At 27.3% G+C, this 22954-nt stretch overlaps 1 protein-coding gene across 1 annotated transcript in view; it reads right to left on the minus strand.

Annotated features, from left to right (window-relative positions):
* The window catches only part of LOC107453260 (uncharacterized), a 40682-nt gene extending 21056 nt beyond the window's left edge, over window positions 1-19626 (minus strand). The window contains exon 1 of the mRNA XM_016070017.5: window positions 19236-19626. Within this exon, the coding sequence (XP_015925503.2) occupies window positions 19236-19545 (310 nt within the window). The 5' untranslated portion in view covers window positions 19546-19626. The remainder of the gene's footprint in view (window positions 1-19235) is intronic.
* Window positions 19627-22954: the final 3328 nt, after the last annotated feature.

The raw sequence follows: 22954 nt of genomic DNA on the forward strand, positions 1-22954 counted from the left end.
ATGTAACACAAATGCTGGTTAATTCCATCAAAAAGTCCTCCACGAAGGCTAGTTTGTCCCAATGCTTGATTCGGGAGATTCCTTGTCTTATGGGTTGGATTCAAAACTAAAAGGCATACGGAGTTGAACATTGATAATCGTGAACTCAAAATGGGGTCGGCTGTTCAAAGCTCGTTATAAAATAAGATATTTATTGTTTCTATTTTCTTAAAAAAAACATCAAAATCTTCCTCACTGTATGATTAGAAAAAATTAGCGATCCATTTAAACCCGAATCAATAACTTATGACGATAGAAGTTAATAAATTTAATAAAAAAAAACAATATGGAACTCAGCTTTGAAACTAATAAGTCAGATCGGAAGGTTTATTTATTTATTTTTTTTAAAAAAAAAATTTACTCTGCTTTTCGCTCCAAAGTGGCTAGAAATTAATTACATGCCGTCACTTCATCTGACAGTCAGTTCAAACCACTCTCAAATATGTTCTCTTTTCATTCTTAGGGGTGGCAGATAATTATTTCTCTTCTCCGATTGGTTAATAAAATGATTCAATTAAGATTCCCCTTTTTAATCTAACAGTTTGCGTTTCTAGGATTAAGTTTGGAAGATTCTTTAGCTTAAAGCACAATTATTTTGAATCGTGATTCATTTCAATTTTTGTTATGGAGTATTGAAGTTTTAAAACATGATATATTTTTTAATTTTCTCCTTTTTCCCGTATAAGTTATTATGTTTGGAAGATTCTTAAGCTAAAAGAACAATTACTTTGAATCATGATTCATTTAAATTTTTCTTATGAAATATTGAAGTTTTAAAACATGAAATCTTTAAAGAATTTTTCCTTTTTCCCGTATAAATTATAAAGTTGGAAGATTCTTTAGCTAAAAGAACAACTATTTTGAATCATGATTCATTTCAGTTTTTCTTATGAAATATTGAAGTTTTAAAACATAAAATCTTTTAACATTTTTTCCTTTTTCCCTTATAAGTAGTTATTATGTTTGGAAGATTCTTTAGCTAAAAGAACAATTATTTTGAATTCATTTGATTCGATTTTCATTCACTATTCATTTCAATTTTCCTTATGAAATATAAAAGTTTTAAAACATAAAATCTTTTAAAATTTTCTCCTTTTTTCGTATAAGCAATCATAATGGGTAATTTTTAGTGACTACACTACTTGCTCCAAATAAAACTTAACCATAGACATCTATACCACGAACTATAAAATAGACAATTTTTTGCATAACTTTTAAAAATGTAATCTAACTATGCAAAATCAAAATTTGAGCGAAATCGGTCGAATCAGAAATCGGTTGAATCAGAAATCGGTTATTCAGAAATTGAATCTTAAATTTACGACTTTTCAAAATTTGGTATAATAGCTTCTTATTACAACAGTACTAATAACGACAATACCGATAGTATTTAATACCACTTTTAATTAAGCATCACTGGCATCAATAATGGTTGGGCATTTTTAACGGGCTTCGAAATAAGTTCGTTCATCAGAAATGATAGTGTCGTGACTAATAATTTTGAGAGAGCCGGCTCAGGAGATAGAGCGTTCGCCTTCCAATGAGGTGAACCTTGTTCGAATCCCAGCGATGACTGGTTGATAGGAACTCCGCTCCCGGCCCGCAAAATCCACAGTGCTGACGTACAATATCCTCAATGGTAGACGAATCGTGGGTAGAGTCCCCTTGCTGGCAGGCTAACGTGGTGGGTTTTCGTGGTTTTCCTCTCCATGTAACGCAAATGCGGGTTAGTTCCACCAAACAGTCATCCACGGACACAAATTTCTCCCTCTACTTGATCCAGAAGATCCCTTGTCTTCTGAATCGGGTTCAAAAATACTAGGCTACGGAGTTGAACATTAGTAGTCGTAAACCCAAAAATCGGGTCTGCTGTTCAACGACCGGTTATAAAATAAAATAATTTCGAGAATTACAATGAATTTATTTTGGTAATAATTACGCAATGAAACAAAAAAAAATTTGTTAAAATGGTAAATTAATGGAGAAAAGGTACCATTAAAAAATTCCAGAATATATATAATGCTTAAATAATTTTGGCAATAGGCATAAATTGAATTAAAACAATAAGTTTTATACTAATTAAATAAATTAATGCAGAAAAGTTCATCTAGAAAAACCATACAAAATCGCTTTACACCAGTGATGCTAAATTAAATTTAGTAATAGTCACTACTGCTATTAATTTAATTCGTGTTTTTAATGGGTACTAATATTGATACCTACTATAGGTACTGTGGAAATATGTTTTTGCAGTCCATCAAAGGGGATAAGTACTGAAAAAGAATTGTTAATTTTTGACTATCAGGAACTAGTTATGGTATTATGGTATTATTATTTATAACCATCATGCATTGTATTTTTTTGTTATCTATTTCTAATCAATACTCTAATCAACGCATCTCTGAGAATTCAATGAATGCGACATTCATAAGGACAATTTAATCTTTGAAATTTTATATTTGTAACGTCAATGAAATATGAAAAGATCATATTAACGTGAACCAGTTTCCGAATTTGACGTTTTAATTTAATGGTTCGGTGTTTAAAAAAATTTCGACAAGGTGATGAATCATAGTTTCTACTTTTTTACATGTCAAGAATTTAGTATATACATGCGTGACTTTATATAATGTTCAATGAAAGCAACGTTTTAAGAAAATTAAAAATTATTATAATAACGTTTATAATAAAACGAAAAAAATTAAACGTTTAAAATTGTTATAATAAAAATTATTATAATAAAAATTATTATAAATAAGTTTTTATTCTAAAATTGTAATTATGAAAATGGAGTTTTTATACAGATCAAAAATTTTTTTTTATTGAAAGCATGATTTTTAGAATGATAAGTAGGTAATTTATTTACTACGCACTAGAGCTGCACAATGGGCTATTGGTCTGGGAAACATCCCTGAGGATGATCCGAAGACATGCCACCGCAATTTTGATCCTCTGCAGAGGGGATGACTCCCCTGCTTTGGTAGCCCAACGACTTCTGAGCGAAGTCGAGCACTTAACGGTGGAACAATTCAACGAGTACCGATACTGCACACCCTCGGTCCCTACGCAGGCTGATTAAAGTGGTCACCCACCCTCTTACTGACCACAGTCAGTGATGCTTGATTTCGGTGTTCTATTGGGAACCGTGTCTTTACGTTCAGTCCACTGCGTGACTATTTTATTTCATTTCATTTTAGAACGAAAAAGTAGAAAAAATGAACTAAACTGAACTGAAAGTAACATTCACCGAAAATAACATGAACTGAAAATAACATTCACACAATTACTAGAAGCTGTCTAGTAATTGTGTGCTATTTTAAATTTCTCCTAATTTTTTGATTTCATACAGTTATTTATATTCTGTAGTTTGCTGGTTTTTCTCACTCTATTGTTTGATCGTTTTCTACTTCCTTTACTTAATAACTTCTTTATTCAAACTTTAATAGTTTTTGTAGTTTTAAAACTGGCATTTATTTTATTTCATTTACTTATTTTTGTATTGTGCGATAAATTATAGTCTGAAAATTGCCGTCAGTTCCTTGCTGAATATAAACAACTGCATGAATTTATATTCCATTTATTTTACTTTATTTTATTTTCGAACGAAAAAGTAGAAAAAATGAACTAAACTGAACTAAAAGTAACATTCACTGAAAATAACATTCATTGCAGCTGTCTAGTAATTGTGTGTTATTTTAAACTTCTCCTAACTTTTTGATTTGTTACAGTTATTTATATTCTGTAGTTTGCTGATTTTTCTCACTCTATTGTTTGATCGTTTTTCTACTTCCTTTACTTAATAACTTTTTTATTCAAACTTTAATAGTTTTTGTAGTTTTAAAACTGGCATTTATTTTTATTTTATTTACTTATTTTTGTATTGTGAGATAAATTGTAGTCTGAAAATTGCCGTCAGTGCCTTGCTGAATATAAACAACTGAATGAATAATGTAAGAGCAAGCTGTTCTCAAATGGTTGAACGATATTTGCTTCACCCTTTGATGATGATTGTGGCAATCATCTCCATCGGTCGGATCAACACCCCCTTCGAATATTTCCTCTCATTTTCATTACAGAAGAATTGTTATTTCCACGTTATGCTAGGGAACAGAGTGTGATTACGTCCATGCCAACCTTCATCTATTAAAAGGTACCTCTAGATAGAATCAAGTTAACACGAGTTATATACTAGTGAATTGGTATTTAATATTTTTAGTGGTAGTTTTACAAGTATTTACAATTTTTTTTTACAATTATTATTATTCGATCATTATTATACAATTATTACTATTATTACAATTATTAGTCTTTGATGCAAATTACATTAATATATATTTTCGTGGTTATCCTCTCCATGTAACGCAAATGCAGGTTAGTTCAATCAAAAAGTCCTCCACATTAAAAAAAACTTTATAAATGTTTAATCAAAATTAAAGTAATATTGAAACTATATTATAACAATATTTTAAAAGCTCTAACTTACTAAAATAATTTTTCATTATAATACATAGCTTTGATTGCATAGCAACCACTTTGAAACAAATGCGTGAAAGAAATTTAAAGACTAGATGACATAGAGAATTTAAAGAATACTTCAGAATCTAGGTTTTTCTGAGAAAATTTAGACATAATTTGTGAAAATTGAAAATTATATAAAAATCAACATCATTTCAATTAAAAAATCAATTACATATTAGGGTAATTTCTTTTTAATATAACCTCAAGCTTTAGAAATATACATTTTCAACCAATAAAATATAATGTAGATTTTAATTTCATGTTTTTTCAATCAAAAGGTAGCGTTTTAAATTAATAATTTGCATTTTTTAATTAAAAAATATTTGCATTTTTTTTAAAAAAAATTCATGCTTATTAATTACTTTCTACAACTATGCAAGTCTATATTAAGGCAACATTAAATGTTTACTTTAATTTGCACTTTCAATCTCAAGAATCAAAAGATTTTTAAAAATATAATTTCAAATGATCAGTTGATTTCAAATGACCTATGATTTTTTAAAAAAATCATTTGATTCAAATCAAGCTGATTTAAATCAACAAACCCTACCACAAAGGCAAATTTCTTCTAATACTTGGTCCAGGAATTCCCTTATCTTTTGGATTGGGTTCAAAATTTCAAGTCTACGGAGTTGAACTTTAGTAGTCATGAGCCCAAAAGAATTGGGTCGGCTGCTCAAGATGATTATAAAAAAAATAATAATAATAGCAATAAAAATAAAATGAATAAGTGTAAATTATGAAATTTAGAATTGAGTCATTTTACTAACAGGTGGGATTTCCATAAATTTAAAACTTATCCTTATACATTAGTTAATTTTTTTAAAAAATAGCCCATTTTTTTCGAATAAATAGCTCTTTATATTAAATTGTAACCAAATTGAATCTGTTGTTTTATTCATATGATTACAAAACAGGTGCTTTTTTTCCGGTGCTCTTTTTTTCTGTCTAATATAGAGAATGGCTACTCAATCCTAAAATCTTTCTTTAGGATATAAGAAATGCATTTAATAGCCCATTTAGTTCGTTGAATATTTTAGCAAAAAGCCTCCACTATTCAAGGACTCCTTACAAAAAGGAAACAAAACTTATTTTTTTAAAATGCTTAGTTCAATTTAAATTTAGAGTCATACGATTTGAGTTAGAATTTAAACTTTGACTTTTTAAAAAAAAAGTTTAAATGAATTAAAAATAGCTACTTCAAGACTATAACTCTAAGGCAGGCGATTTCGACTTTATTTACACTTTTATTATTTTTGCCATAAAATAATTTTATTATTTTTCATAAATTTTATTATTTTTGCCACAATTCTGAATAGAGAAACAAATATTATTAGATCAAAACGGTAGCATAATAATTAATATGTATTATAATGCAATGTTTTAAAAGAGAAATTTTGTAAAAGTAAGTACAGTATTCTCTAAACATCTCAAAAACCATGTTATGTCAACAAGAAAAAAATTTTCCTTGACTTTATATATCCACCTCATATTAACTTACTTGAATTATAAATTACAACGAAGAGTTTCTTCTCGAAACCTTGCTATGTCGAATTTTTTTAAAAATAGAAAATGAATTTTTTCGGAAAAATCACAATGTAAGTTTATTGTAAACCAATTTTTTTCTATTCAATGCATAATTGTTCTTGTCTTACTTTTAAAAATAAAATTTTAATTGCTGTTCTTAGACTTATAGTCAACTATCATTACATACATATTTAATAGCAGTTACTCTTATGTTTCATGACTCTACTTTATAGAGTAATATTTTTAATATATTTTTTTACTTTTTAGAACATATTTAGTTCTGAACTTGTCTCGAAAACTCCATATCGAATTTTTTTTAGTGTCTCTTCAACTTTGAGATATCGAGAGTACCATATAAGAAGTCATAAAAGTATTGTTGTTCTCTAAATATTTTTGTATCCCTAATTTAATCTTATTTTCCTGTACTGCTATTACTACGCTTTTATTTCAAGAGTTTAAAACTAAGAGAATTGTTGTTTCATTATTATTATTATTATTATTATTATGTAATTCTGCGCTACACTTTAAAGTAAAGTTATTTAGAAGGGTGGTCTAATCTTAGTAACCGTTTTATAATTAATATTTTGGGCAAATAACATTAATATTCTGTTATGAATTACAATAAAAGAGATCTGTCAAATGATTTAGAACTTAACGAACAGCTTCGTGCGCAATGAGATGCAAGCAAAAATAATATTTAATATATCCGCCCGTTCGGTAAACGAAAATATCAAATTACGATTGTGAACTCATCAAATTTGTTCTAACAATATACTGTTATAACAATATAAATGTTATTTTAAAAAATTATTACTTAGAAAAATTACTTCTGTTCATCAATAGATCTTAATATTTATAATATTAATAGATAATAATATTTGGACATGAGAAGTGGAGGCACAATCTTTAGCAAACGGAAATGGTTTTACATATATGATAAGTAAATAATTTTAACTTTAGAAGAAAAGCTGTATAAAAGAAGAAAGGAAACAACAATTATTGTGAAGCAATCTTGGGGTTGGTTGGTGAACGGCAGCTAGCAGGGAGCTTAGCCCCCTAGTAATATAATGTTTCAAAAGAGAAACTTTGTAAAAGTAAGTACTATACAGTCCCTAGACATATTAGACGCACTATAAGATTCTATGTAAAATCTTAATTATCAGATGATACTATACAGCTTTATTATTTTTACACCGCTGAAACCGTTTGCACTTATTTACGGTCATGTATCAATTAGTTAACATTGTAATGCAATACGTTAAAAAAATAATATATTAATGCAAATAGGAAGTATATAAAAAATTTCCTAAATAAAAACCCATTACATGTGTGTTTAAATATAAAAGTAATACAGATAAACTCGTGCAAAACATGTTATTATTAAAACACTACAGCGCGTTGAATAATTTGGTCTAATTATTATAATATACTACTAGTATAATGACTGATATAATAAGTATTCTATATTTATCTAATTTATCCAATGGTCTAATTTACATTCTATATCTTCTAATTTATCCAATGGTCTAATTTACATTCTATATCTTCTAATTTAACCAATTGATACACGGACGTAAACAAGTGCTAACTGTTTACAGTCTTGTAAAAACAATAAAGCTGTATAGTATTACCTGATAACTAAGATTTTACATGGAATCTTATAGTGCGTCTAATAATTTGGCCAGGAAATTTATAAGAAAATTTGTCAATCACTATAAGAAAAAACATCCTCTCTAAATCAGAAAATCAAGTTGAAACAAAAAGCGTGGTATTTATTGATATAAAATTGTTTTAAAAAGGAGAAAAAGTGTCTATTTCGACTGACCATCGTCGAAATAAGACTTTTCTTAATCTGTCTCTTTATAGGGATTCGATATTTTAACAAAGTTGAACAATGTTTCACAAGCAATTTTGAAAAACCATTTAGGTTTGTTCGCTCACTTAGTTTCACCTACCTCACCCATTTTCGGCACCGAGAGAACTTTTTCGCGGTCATAGAGTTCCCTAAATCAATAAAAGAAAACGATCTACAAAGGAGTTACATGATTGAAAGAAGGTTTATTATTTTTAAGATTTGAAATATCGTCTGCGAAAACGCCATTGTATTTCAGGGGACTTTAAAAGAAAGTGTCATCAATATCGACCCATAAAATGGATACTTTTGACTTCATGGTGACTTTTCTTTTTCTTATCGAAATTACATCGTTTTACAAAAGATAAAATACGTAAGTAAAAAGTGTCACTATTTCTTCGGGAAGTTATAAACGACGAAATTTTCCTTATTATAGGTGTTTTTGATCTGGTACTTTGAAAAGACTGATATCTAATTTTAAACTTTCGTAATTTTTTTTTCATTTTAATAATTGAGTATTGATCTAAAGAAAAATTAAACTTTTAAATTTTTTAACTTTTAAAAGTTCTCTCAGTTTTTTTTTTAATTTTAAAATTTAAGAATATTAAAATTTTAAAACTAATTTATATATATATATTCATTTATCATGTTCATAATTTAAATTGTTGTAAAAAAGTTTTATAGATGATTGACAGACATAATTGTTTACTTTCGGATGTAGTATAGGTATTTTTAGAACTTCAATTTGTTACTTAGTAGTTACACAAAAGAGAATGAGTCAAGCGTAACCATTCATAAAGTGAATGATAGACCTATTCACATTCCACAATTATTTTATTAAATAGTGCGTTTAAGTCTTAGAACTCCTTAATGATCTACAAATTACATTGGGTTAAAAAAAAAAAGGGGGGGACCAGAATGAAAAAGAAAATTGTAATAAAGGGAACTTTTCGGTTGTCATCCATTGAACCAATTAACGATAATGCGAAACGTAAAAAAGTGTCTTGGAGGATTTCAAAATCGTTTCCGTTCCATTCGTTTGAAAACGATAGGACTGCCTATTGAAAATCATGAATGTGCAATCACTTTCCATAATGGCCCCCCTTTTTACGTTATTGACGTTTTTCACTCTTTCTTTATCAAGTAAGAACGTGTCTAGAAAATATTTTTAATCGTTTTATTTTCAACTATTTATTTATTTATTTACTTGTAATTTTCCTGGCATGCAATATTGACAATTACATAAATTAAGTTTTTTACGTGAACATATATGTTCTTTCTTTCAGAAAAGTTTTTCAATTCTGAATCATAATCCATAAGCAACTTATGTCTTTTGCTTTTAAAAATTTCCGAATTACGAAATCCGTAACCAATGCAGGCCCAAGGCCCACCAAATTTTCCGGGACCCTTACAAAATTATTTGAAATTAAATTATTGAAGAGTAGTCCTAACAATAAAAAAGAATCTATTGAACTGAATTATTCAAGGGAAACATTCTAAGAAATTTGGAAGCAGACAATTGAAGATTATTTTTCTAAGATAAAGTTTCAACATCTATAAATTGAAGCAAAATATAAAACAACAAAACAATGTTATTACAAAATATAAATAGTTGGGTGACCACAAACATTTGAAATCAGTGATTTTTTTAATAGTCCCTTATTGTCTGAATTATTTTTTATTGCAAGCTGCAATTATTTTTTTATTTAGTTCTTAAATCAACACAAAGCTAGCCCATCTTTTATTAGATTTAACGATAAGTTCAGCATGTATGCTTTGATAAAAAGGATATTAATCATGATTTTTAATAAAAAATATATTTCAGCATAGAAAAATATACAAAGGAGCTAAAATTATATCTACTCCTAAAAAATTAAAAATGCATTTAAATAATAATTTGCTTAGATGTAACGCATTTTAAATATATAAATTCATATTCAATGAATAAGTTGTATTCAAAATATTGATGCATTTAAAACGTTCAATAAATTCAATTAAAACTCTCAAACAAAAAAATTAATCAAACTCTCAATGAGAGAAGCTTCATCGGAAACAGATGGCTCTACTTCATCATCAGAGAAACATTTTGATAAAGAATTTCTCTTTTTTTTTTTTGTTTCATCATTTAAAGCTTTTTTCTTTCTTTTTGCGCAACCAGATTGATAATTAGGTATCATCATTCCAAAGCTATCAAGAAAATCAAAATCTTCATATTGTATAAGTGTGGAAATCAGTTTAAAACATCAACATCAAAGATTTCAGCTCTCTGTCTACAGCTTTAATTATTTGTTAAGAATAAGCTTACAGCTCTTCATTTATATGACACTTTGCGAAAGAGCATTCTCGTTCCATTCGTTTAAGCGATTGGCTTAAAAATTGCACCAATTAAAATTTAGCTGCACTTTTGAATTTGATTAGTGCAATGTTTACGTGAGTATGGCTGTATCACGATATAAAGAAAATTTGAAATTTAAAAAAAAATGCCTTTTTTTTTTTTTTTTTTAGAAAAACTGCTTCTTTTCAGTATTTAAGTATTTAAGGCCCGTCAGAAATTGTGGGCCCTAGGGATGGGCCTAGACGATAATCAGGCCATACATTATATATATATACATCAGGGGTGACCAAGCTCCTTGATAGTCGAGCCATTTTTCAAAATTTGAAATTTTTCGCGAGCCGCAATTAAATACGTATTTAAAAGGTATGCAAAAAAAGTATGAAATTTTTTTTACATAAATTGTATTTATTGAAAACATTTAAGTAATGATAAGAAAACATTTAAGTAAAATATGTGCACTGAATTTAAATACTAAACAAATTTATTTTACATCTCTCGATAATTCTTTGAAATTTAGTGAATAATTGGTGACAGCACTTCTTAGTAATTCCTTGAGATGCTGGTTAGTTAATACTGATCGGTGTTTGGATTTCACGAATTTTAAAGTGGAATAAAATGATTCACATAAGTACGTTGTTCCGAATATTGAAATAATTCGACAGGCAGCCTTTTGTAATTCAGGATACTTCGATTCTGGTAACAAATTTCCAAAATTCAATAATCGACGTTAACTTATATTTTAATTGTAGAGTTTGATCTTTTTGCATCTCAAATAATTCAAATTCTCCAGATGCTTTTTGTGTCATAATTATATTGGAAATTGAAAGCGCACCTTGAATTGATCAACGTTGCGCTTAGTCTTTCATATTTGTTCTCAGTAATTTAAAAGACATTTTGAAACACATACGGAACAATAATAATTTTAAAGGGAACTCGGGTACATTTATCGAGAGCCACAAATAAATCTTCAAGGGGCCGCGTGTGGCTCCTATATATATATATATATATATATATATTAGTATTATTATTATACGCCGTTTTCTTGACAGCAATAAGCATTAAAGAGAATGAGAGATGAGAAAGTTACTCATTTATAAGAAGTTCAAATAAATAAAAAGTCATCTTGCATTCATAAACCATCCCAAAAAAAATTATTATTTAAAATAAAATATAAACTATGAAGAAAAGTGCCTGATATAACAAGCTATTAAATAACATTGAGGGATGGGGAATAGAAAAGTGCCGCCGCTCCGTTATCCGTCCAACTGTAAACAAGAAGGGGCTCGGCTGTTTGCACAGGTGACCACAGATAACAAGACTTATCAAAGAACATGTGATAAGTGCTTTTTCTTTTTTCATCTTCACCGCCAAAGTATGAGCACACAAATGCTGTCAAAAGTAACGAAAAGTGTGAAATGTATATAGCTGTATGGATGTATGTTCGCTAATAACTTAAAAACAGATTTAGATTTTTTTTTTTTTTCAGCGGTTTGTAAATTTTTAAAGGATGGTTTCTAAAAAGCAATCCATCGTAATGTGTTTTCGGACACATATTATAGAAATTATGTAATTTCAGGGATGGAAACCATTGCTATAAGGTTAATACGTATGTTGCCATGGCAACAGCACTTTTACAAAATACTTTTTTTTTTTAAATAGAAGCAGACGAAAAATTTATTAAAGTTTTGCTGAAGTCTGTTTTTTTAGCTATCAATGAAACACATAAATGTAAAGACTGATTTAAACTTTTTACCGTGAAGACTAAGTTACGGTAAATTATATTTTTATTTGTGTTGCATTCTAGTTCTTAAACGTTATGCTAAATTATTATCTTTATTTATTCAAAATGAATTACGTACTGTTTTAGATCTGCGGATTCTTTTTTTTTTAAACTTAAAAAGAAATTAATAACAGATAAAGTTCGTTTCGTTTTCTGGTGGAAAAAAAAAATCTTAAAATAATTCGTTCGGATTAATTAATAACAAATAAGAGCAGATTTTTTGATTTCGACAAAATTGCTAGTTTGATTTAGTATCCTTTGATTAATGAAATCTATTGATTAAATTGTTAAATTATCCATTGATTACTTAATATTCAATTAAAGGGGCCATTGAAATAATTATCCTGTTTTTTTAATGTTAGCTGTTTCACTAAACATTGTAATAATGATGAGAATAATAAGCTTTTTTTTCTTTTCTTGAGATGCATTGAATTAGTTGAATTTTTGAAATGATAAACCGAAATGAATAAACCGTTTAATATTTAGAAAGTGTTCTACTCAACTTATTCATTGCAAATTTTTAAATAATTTTCATTTTTATCAAGTTTAGTGAGTTTTGATGAAAGATGAAGTTATTTTGCCATGAAAAATTCAATAATACTAGGCGTTATTACATAAAATATAAAAAAAAAAAGTCGATTCCATTAGCTTGTAAGTATGAAAAGACGTTCTTTGAATGATATGTGGCAGATATTGCAATAATTAAACTATCTCCATAATATCTGTCCTGTGCATCAATATATCATATAAAAATTATTTGCAAATTTTCTCAAGACTTCACAGTTACAAAGGCACAGTTTTTGACTAACTTTTTAAAAATGTTTCTTTTATTTCCCTTTCTTTTAATTTGAATTATTTGAATTTTTGAAGCAAGACCTGATTTTTATACGAAAAGAAATGTGCTTAATCAGGGTGATTTATAAATCGGATTTTTCAAATAAATAAAAAAAAAAATTTTACAATATGCTTCCATAAACTTTATTAAAATATCAGAAATGTAACTTTTAAAATATTTTTAGCGTATTAAATAAAGACAAATTGCATTCGTTTTAAAAGCACACTTATAGATATATATGATCGAACTTCAATAACACAATAAATTTAAGTTTTAATCTCCTCCTACAATTTTTATTTAAACTTACAAATTTATCGATAATTCAATTTTTTTTTAAATCTAAAATTATGTAAGAGGAAAAATTATTTTTATTATTTATTATCCTGATGCTGGCCGTGTATGGCCGACACCAAGAGAATGTCGACATTCACCGGTGAATGTCAACAATCACATAGTCGCTTTGGTGAATCTCCGAAATATTTGTTATTTCCGATTTGATATTAATTTATTTGTTGATATTATTATATTTATTCGATATTTTAATATCTGCTGAGGATAGATTAGGAGAAACATCAGTGTTCGGAGTACCAGCTAAATGCATACCGTTCAGTGGCACTCTTAAAAAAAAAAGCATCAGTGTTGGGTATACCGAGCAAATGTATACCAGGCAGTGGCACTTAACTAGACCTAGTAAATACTTCGAACATTCACCAAAGCGACTATGTGATTGTCAACATTCACCGATAGAAATCAACAACCACCAATTCCGGTCCTTCTCAGTAACAGCGTCATTGATAAAATTGATAGAAAAAAATACTTAATTATTAATAATGCTTAATACTTAAATACAAACGCTCAATTGAAAATATTATAATGATGATTTTTAACAATCTTTGAATATTATTTAATAATAATAGTTAGCAATAATTATTAATAATGCTTATTTATTAATTACTTAATTATTAATAATGCTTAATACTTCAATACAAACGTTCAATTGAAAATAATATAATAATAATTTTTAATAATTTTTTATATTATTTAATAATAATAATTAAAAATAATTAAGTATTTAATGATAATTATTTAATCATAATTGTATATTTAAATAATTTTTATAACTGTCTCTAAAAAGGAACACTAATATATCAATAGAAATATAATGGCGATATTGAAAATCTGCTATTTTTTTAACACTAGAAAGATTGAAACTTAGTATATACTTATATTGCCCAAAAACAGCCAAAATGATTGCACTGTGAAAGAATAACTAAATTTGATAACTAAATTAGAGAAATTTGTTTAATTAATTTTTAATATTTTTTATATTATTTACAGTTATATAACAAGTTATTAGTAAATATTAACAATAAAAAAATTTACTTCACTAGGAAAGAAAATATTATACTAATAATATTTAATAATTTTTTATATTATTCAATAATAATAATTAATAATAATTAGGTATTTAATGATAATTATTCAATAATAATTAAATATTTAAATAGTTTTTATAGCTGTCCCTAAAAATGAATACTAATATATCAGTAGAAATATCATTAGTACGTGTAATGGCAATTTTGAAAATCTGTTTCGTTTTTTTTTTAAGAATCAGTTTGCTAATAGAATCTTTGATAATTACTTAATAATTATGTATTTAAATAATTTTTATAACTGTCCCTAAAAAGGATCACTAATATATCAATCGAAATATCATTAGTACGTGTAATGGCTATATTGAAAAATCTGTTATTTTTTCGAAGAATCAGTTTGTTAATGGAATCTTTGATAATTATTTAATAATAATTATATATTTAAATAATTTTTTACAACTGTCCCTAAAAAGGAACACTAATATATCAATAGAAATATATTATTAGTATGTGTAATAGCGATATCGAAAATCTGTTATCTTTTAAGAATCGGGTTTGTTAATGGAATCTTTGATAATCACTTCAAATGAAATGAAAACTGTCCAGTTTATTCAGGATGGATGCAATCACAAACCAAAGCATCACTCCCTCCCCCCCCCCTTCCAATGACTCCCATTACTCATTGCACTTTATCCAAATCAATAACCACTCTGAAAGATCTTAATTCTTCTCGAAATGTATCTCAGAAGGCCCTCTTAAAATGAAGTATCGATTTCATACATAAAAAGGCCTCCTTTTTAAGTGAATTACTGTTGAATGACGAAGACAGATGACACGAAGGCCTTGTTTTCTCGAGAAATCGCTCCTCTCTTCTGCTTCGATGGGCCCTTTTAGTCATGCTTTTAGGCCAACCCCTGTTGATTTTGAGGGTGACTGATCAATAGTTATGAATCACGCAACCCCCCTTGTATAATAAACCGATTCCTTTGTGGGAGAATCAGTTTTTAAAAAATTATTGAAAAATGTCGGGCTCTTTACATAATTTATTTCCACCCACATCCGCTGATTTATCATAACGCGAGTGCGCGTGTTAAACAAAGCGTTTATTGAAACATACTATTTATTTCCCCCCTTTTTTTTATCTAAACACTCCCCCTTTTCGAATCTCTTTCGCAATGACATTGTTATCCTGAGATTTATTTCTCTTTAATGAAATGGTAATTTTTTTTATTTATTTTATTCCTTACAAGTCGACATCAAATATGAGAAATGCACTTTCAGTTGACTTTCGTATTTTACGAAAAATTGGCGGTAAACAAATTTCTGTAAAGCATTTTATTCTAAACGAAATCAATTATTCTGCGTTTAATAAATCGTTTTCTGGAAGATTAAAAAAAAAAAAAATTTAAGTATAAACTAGATTTGCTATTATATACTAGATTAGCTAGTCAAAAGCTATTTTTTTTTTGGTACAATTACGTGTGTTGTTCTAATATACTTTTCAAAATGCTATTCAGTGTTATACAAAACTTATTTGTAAATAGTATAGTATTACTATGTAAAACTTCCATCATTTTGTCAAGCCTAACCAGTCACAAGAATACCTCCTGAGATACTAATATATATGTTTATATATATTAGTATCTCAGGAGAATATATATATATATATATATATATATATATATATATATATATATATATATATATATATATATATATATATATATATATATATATATATATATATATATATATATATATATATATATATATATATATATATATATAATAGTATCTCAGGCGGTATTCTTGTGACAGGTTAAGCTTGACAAAATGATGGAAGTTTTGCATAGTAATGCAATTTTTTTTTTAAAATAACTTGTTAAAAAAAATATTATTTGCATATTATTATATGCCAATACTTTATTACTGGGACTTAGAGAATTAAGAAATTTAATCCTAATCAGTTTGTTACAAAATATAAGAAGTCCCATCTGTAAGTTAATCCTACTATTATTAAAGCTCAAAGAAAATTGCTGAAATGGATATACATACTATAGTTTTGGGTCTATAAACAAGAATGTCCATTTCTGTACTTTTATTTGTATGCTTTTTTTTTTCCTTCTTTCATAGTATACACAGTACGTCTCCTCTTTTTGGATAATTATATAGTTGCTGAAATCGTTTAATACCTATAATTATTTAAATAGCGCTTTTTTTTTTCTCTCTCTGATTCGGGCACAGATCATTGATTTTAAATTGAAATAAACACAAAAATAAAGTTATAGTATTCTAAGAAAGAAAAAAAATAGTATTTTAAGAAGAAAAAAAATTTATGAAATTCTTAGGTATGGAAAGAAAATTTTGCATGATTTTATTACTTTTCTAACTTTTTCGAAATATATATAAATACATATATAGTCATCGAAGTTCTCTATATTGAATGCACATTCAATGTTCTCTATATTGAATGTTCGTAAATGGGTTGATGGCCGAGGAGTGTTCCGTTCTGCCAAATCCTCTGGAGTGGTAAAATTGAGGGTTCGAATCCCACAGTAATCCAAGATTTATTTTCGAATTTAAGCTATCTGTACTTTTTTTAAGTTTTTTTTTTTACCCCAAAGCCCGCGTATGCATTAAATAATTAAAAAAATTTATACAAAGAAAAGGTGGTCCTGTCAGAATGTGTAAACATTAACAGCGTCACTAAGATATTAGATAAGTAAAGTATTTAATTGCAAAGTTATTAATCGATTATAAGTTAAACTTTATAAAAAAGTAGCTTTTCTCTGTAGTTTGATTGGATCCTTGATTTTTAAAAAGGATCGATATATTTTTTGTCTTGATGTTCTCGGGGGAAAAAATGATAAATGAAATATTTAGATAATTAATTAATTTATTTAAATCAGAATTCTAATAGCTTCCGGCATCCCACAGGATTCATTATTTTTCATGAATACAAATTCCCTCTCACGCTATTTTTCAGAAAGGTCCTTCAAATTTTTGCAATTTTTGAGAATGTCATAAATAAAATTTAAAAAAAAAAAAAACACAATTAGGAAATTTTAATTATTTATTTATTTCTCCAAAATATTGCTAACATGGAGTGAAGAGTTTTTGAGGATTTTCATACGGTGGATAAATTATAAATTTTTGTAATAACTTTCAGGTATTTTGCATCCTTTGTACTTGTGTTTGTCAAAAATTCTGTTTTTATTCCAATGAGAAAGCAATATATAGTATTCACCCGTACTTTTTCGCGTCTGATCAGGTTTTTAACGATCTCTCTCAAACTCTATATGGTGTCCCGCAGTGGTCTGATAGTTAAGACACGGCAGATCACCGTGGTATAACATCACCGGCTGCGGTTAGAGTGCAGGTGGGTGACCACTTTGATCAGCCAGCAATGGAACCGAGGGTGTGAGGTATTATTTCTCGTTAAACTGTTCTACCGTAAAGTGCTCGACTTCGAACGTAGGTCGTCGGGCATACGAAGCGAGGATGCCATCCCCTCTATAGAGGATCAAAATTGGGATGGCATGTCTTCGGATTATCCTCTGGGATTCTTCCCAGACCGTCGCCAATAGCCCGTTGCGTAGCTCTAGTGCGACATAAATAAGTTACAACTCAATATGTTACCGTCAAAATATGGAATGCTTAGAGATCGCATATAATGCCAGACGTTGCATAATATACTTAGGCATTCTACAGAATGCTGCTTAAACAAATTATGAAAAAAAAAAGGTCCTTATAAGGCTAAGGTACAAATGATGCGTATTCCTCAAAAATACAATTGTTATTCTGAAGAAAATAATTAATCATTCAAATTTCGTGAAGTTGTATACAGCAAAATTTGTGCTTTTCTTATTAAGAGAAACAAAATTTTTCATGAAAAAATAAGAAATTATAGTGAACCTACTTGTTGCATATTGAATGACGTTTTGAAATATGTATTTCATACTTTCTCGTTTGGCATTCTATAGGGAGGAAATGTATAAACTGCCGGCTAGTTTTTAGGAAGGCCGGATTTCATACTTTGCCAGTAATTCATATATACGACCGAAATATCGTGAAACAAGGAATCAGATTCAATATTTTAATTCAATATTTGTTTTCAGGAATTTAAACTATACTTTATTTTAATACGCAGACTTTTAAAATAATAATTAAAAGGAGAATTCTTCTTTTAAAACACTCACTTATAAATTTTATTTTACTATAAATTAAAATGTGTTTGTATTGAAGCATCACGTTTTCAGTTGAATAAAAAAAAAATAAAAAAATTAGGATATTTTTTATTTTAGAACATTTTACACATGAATGTCAGCAGTCGAAGCAATGCATTTTTTTTTTTTTTTTTTTTTTTTTTTTTTTTTTTTTTTTATGTACTAGAAAGGCTTAGTTCGTAGAAATACAAAGCCAGAAGTTACTTTGTATCAAATAATTTTTTATGCATTTGAATTAAGATATATTGTATGTTAGATATTTAGAGAATACTTATTTGTTAAAAAGATTTATTAGATACTATTTATTTTCGGGAGCTAAAACTTCTCACATTTAGTAAGAGAATCGAAATGTATTTTTCGTAAATTTGTGATTATTTAATCTCTTTTTATGGGGCATGCTGCAGAAGATACGGTATGATTTTTTTTTTCTTAGATCATTTTTCTCAGCTACACACGTAATAAGACCAAAAATAATTAAAACAGCTAGCGAGAAATATTATGCGGGATGTTTTGTTGCGACAATGAGCCATTAATTTAGAAAAAACCACCTGCATCTTATTTTGAGGTGAGACGAATCGAAAGAAATTAAAAAAAATTTTCTTAGTTTTTTCTGGAACCGAACAAATTATTCAAAATGCTATCTTTCTAAATAAGCAAGTGTCATGTTAAATTCTAGTTTTATTTGCGTTTTTATTCTTGAAAAATCCCCAACTAACTACAGAAAGTAAACTGAACTTCAAAGTTACTTACTGTGTTGAAGATCAAACACAGGTGATTTGTTGCTCGTGGTAGATGAAGGTGATGCAGCTCCTGTATATCCGGCCGTTGTTCCCCTGCATTCCTGGGGAATGTCCGGCAAGGGCAATCTATGTCCATTTATGAGATGATCCGGGAGCAATTGCCCTGGAAAACTCAGAGCTCCGGTTGAATAAAGTCCCGAGCGTGGCACGAACACATAACCATTATAGAAAAAGGGTAATTGAAATGCTGGATTTCTGTATCCAGGTCCGGCAGGAGAGCCGGATATTAATGAGTCTATAGAAAATGAAGCGCGCTGCATTGTATATTCCTAGTGGAGAATAACATGCACATAGTATTTCCGCACGCTTTGTTGTGGATGGTCCCAGTCATCGGCGGTTTGGAAAGTTTACTTTAGGCAGGGTTGCATCCTCTTTTACTTTGGCGATGGATTCTTTCGCCAATGGGCGTGACCTTACTCACAGTTTCGAGTGTCAGCACGTGATTACGTAGATGGATGCCCCCAAGAGAGAGCCGCTGTATACTTTAATCTAATGACAAGTCAGATGTACATTAAAATTAAAGGAATCTTTTAGAGTGACGGGGATGTAGCGAATCGAGTTATATTAAGGAAACAGTTCTTTTTTTTTATTTTATAAAAACACATTTATTTGGCAACCACAAATAAATAAAGCAAAATTAAATTAAAATACCAGTAACGGGTGAGTAATATCCTTGCAAAGTAAATGGTAAAATCGGTAACGGGTTAGTATGAGCCTTAAATTCGAAACAAAAACTGTTCTCATCAAAGTCCGCAACTCTCTGGTGTTCCATAAAATGTCTCTATCTTTTATTCAATATTTCTACTATTAGTTCACACTCTCCCTACATATATATATATATATATATATCTTGTTCAAATGCATTTTTTTTTAAGCTTGTAAAGGGAGACACTTGATTTTAATACAGTTTTTTTTCAAATATTAATTTATAAATTAAATTTAATTAATTAATTTTAGTTTTATATGGGGGAAAAATTTTCTCTTATATTTTGCCACTTAATATTGTCATATGTACAACATACATATTTATTTTAATTGTAATTATTCAATAAAAAGTAACTAAAATAAGATTTTTCTTCGTTGACCTAAGAAGGAATTGTCTTTATTTATATATATATATATATATATATATATATATATATATATATATATATATATATATATATATATATATATATATATATATATATATATATATATATATATATATATATATATATATATATATATATATATATATATATATATATATATATTTATTACTTGTTTTTAATTTATCTCGTTATCTGGTTTTTTTTTTTTTTTTTCCCCTTCACACTTTTGTGAGGAAAATATTTTTCAGATACTTGTAGACTTTATAGGGATATTATTTGTTAAATGTGTTTCCAAAAAATTCTTAACTTTTTGTTACAGATGGTTTGAACTCATCCCAATTCTTGTAGCTCGTACAACAAATAGAAATGGTCCAAAATTTGATCTCATTTCTATAATTAGATTAAAAATGAAATTACAATGCAAAATTTGAAATACTTCACTAATGAGGTCTCACCATAAAGATTTCAAAGATGATGAGATGTTTTATTTATATAATTCATTTTTGACAGTTTAGTTTCAATTCACAGTATACTCTCGATATCTCGAAAACTTTGTTATGTCAAAAAATATATATGATCCCTTTCATTATATATACACCTAATGTTGATTTTAATTCCTATGTCCAAGGGTTTCTTTTCAAAATCTTTCTACGTCAAATTATTTTCGAAATAGAAAATGAATTTTTTCGAAAAAATCACTATGTAAGTTCATTGTAGACCAATTCTTTTCTATTTAATGCATAATTGTTCTTGTCTTACTTTTAAAAGTAAAATTATCAATGTAAGCCAATTCTCATCTATTTAATGCATAATTGTTCTTGTCTTACTTTTAAAAATAAAATTATCATTGCTAACCAATTCTTTTCTATTAAATGCATAATTGTTCTTATCTTACTTTTAAAAATAAAATTATCATTGTAAACCAATTCTCATCTATTTAATGCATAATTGTTCTTGTCTTACTTTTAAAAATAAAATTATCATTGTAAGTCAATTATTTTCTATTTAATGCATAATTGTTCTTGTCTTACTTTTAAAAATAAAATTATCATTGTAAACCAATTCTCATCTATTTAATGCATAATTGTTCTTGTCTTACTTTTAAAAATAAAATTATCATTGTAAGTCAATTATTTTCTATTTAATGCATAATTGTTCTTGTCTTACTTTTAAAAATAAAATTATCATTATAAACCAATTCTCATCTATTTAATGCATAATTGTTCTTGTCTTACTTTTAAAAATAAAATTATCATTGTAAGTCAATTATTTTCTATTTAATGCATAATTGTTCTTGTCTTACTTTTAAAAATAAAATTATCATTGTAAGTCAATTATTTTCTATTTAATGCATAATTGTTCTTGTCTTACTTTTAAAAATAAAATTATCATTGTAAGTCAATTATTTTCTATTTAATGCATAATTGTTCTTGTCTTACTTTTAAAAATAAAATTATCATTGTAAACCAATTCTCATCTATTTAATGCATAATTGTTCTTGTCTTACTTTTAAAAATAAAATTATCATTGTAAGTCAATTATTTTCTATTTAATGCATAATTGTTCTTGTCTTACTTTTAAAAATAAAATTATCATTGTAAACCAATTCTCATCTATTTAATGCATAATTGTTCTTGTCTTACTTTTAAAAATAAAATTATCATTGTAAGTCAATTATTTTCTATTTAATGCATAATTGTTCTTGTCTTACTTTTAAAAATAAAATTATCATTGTAAGTCAATTATTTTCTATTTAATGCATAATTGTTCTTGTCTTACTTTTAAAAATAAAATTATCATTGTAAGTCAATTATTTTCTATTTAATGCATAATTGTTCTTGTCTTACTTTTAAAAATAAAATTATCATTGTAAGTCAATTATTTTCTATTTAATGCATAATTGTTCTTGTCTTACTTTTAAAAATAAAATTATCATTGTAAACCAATTCTCATCTATTTAATGCATAATTGTTCTTGTCTTACTTTTAAAAATAAAATTATCATTGTAAGTCAATTATTTTCTATTTAATGCATAATTGTTCTTGTCTTACTTTTAAAAATAAAATTATCATTGTAAACCAATTCTCATCTATTTAATGCATAATTGTTCTTGTCTTACTTTTAAAAATAAAATTATCATTGTAAGTCAATTATTTTCTATTTAATGCATAATTGTTCTTGTCTTACTTTTAAAAATAAAATTATTGTTGTATTTAAACTTATAGTCAACTATCAATACATACATATTTAATGGTAGTTATTTTTATATTTCATGACTCTATTTTTTATAATAATATTTTAGAATATATTTTTTTTACTGTTTAGAACATATTTAGTTCTGAACTTACTATCTCGAAAACGTACTGTCTCGAAAATTTTTTAGAGTCCCTTCAATTTTGAGATATCGAGAGTATACTGTACTATGAAAGATAATCGAAAAATTGTATTCATCAGTTTCAGGAAGATCAGAACAGTTCTAAATTATTAAATTTGAATGGAATTTTTTTTTAAAATTAAAATAACCTCACGAGAATATCTCCTTCTCTTTAAAATGTAATTAAAACTTCGTTTTGTG

Source organism: Parasteatoda tepidariorum, chromosome 2, assembly GCF_982258835.1.
Source record: "Parasteatoda tepidariorum strain Cologne lab strain chromosome 2, Ptep-v5.0, whole genome shotgun sequence".
In the NCBI taxonomy this organism is placed as follows: Eukaryota; Metazoa; Arthropoda; class Arachnida; order Araneae; family Theridiidae; genus Parasteatoda; species Parasteatoda tepidariorum.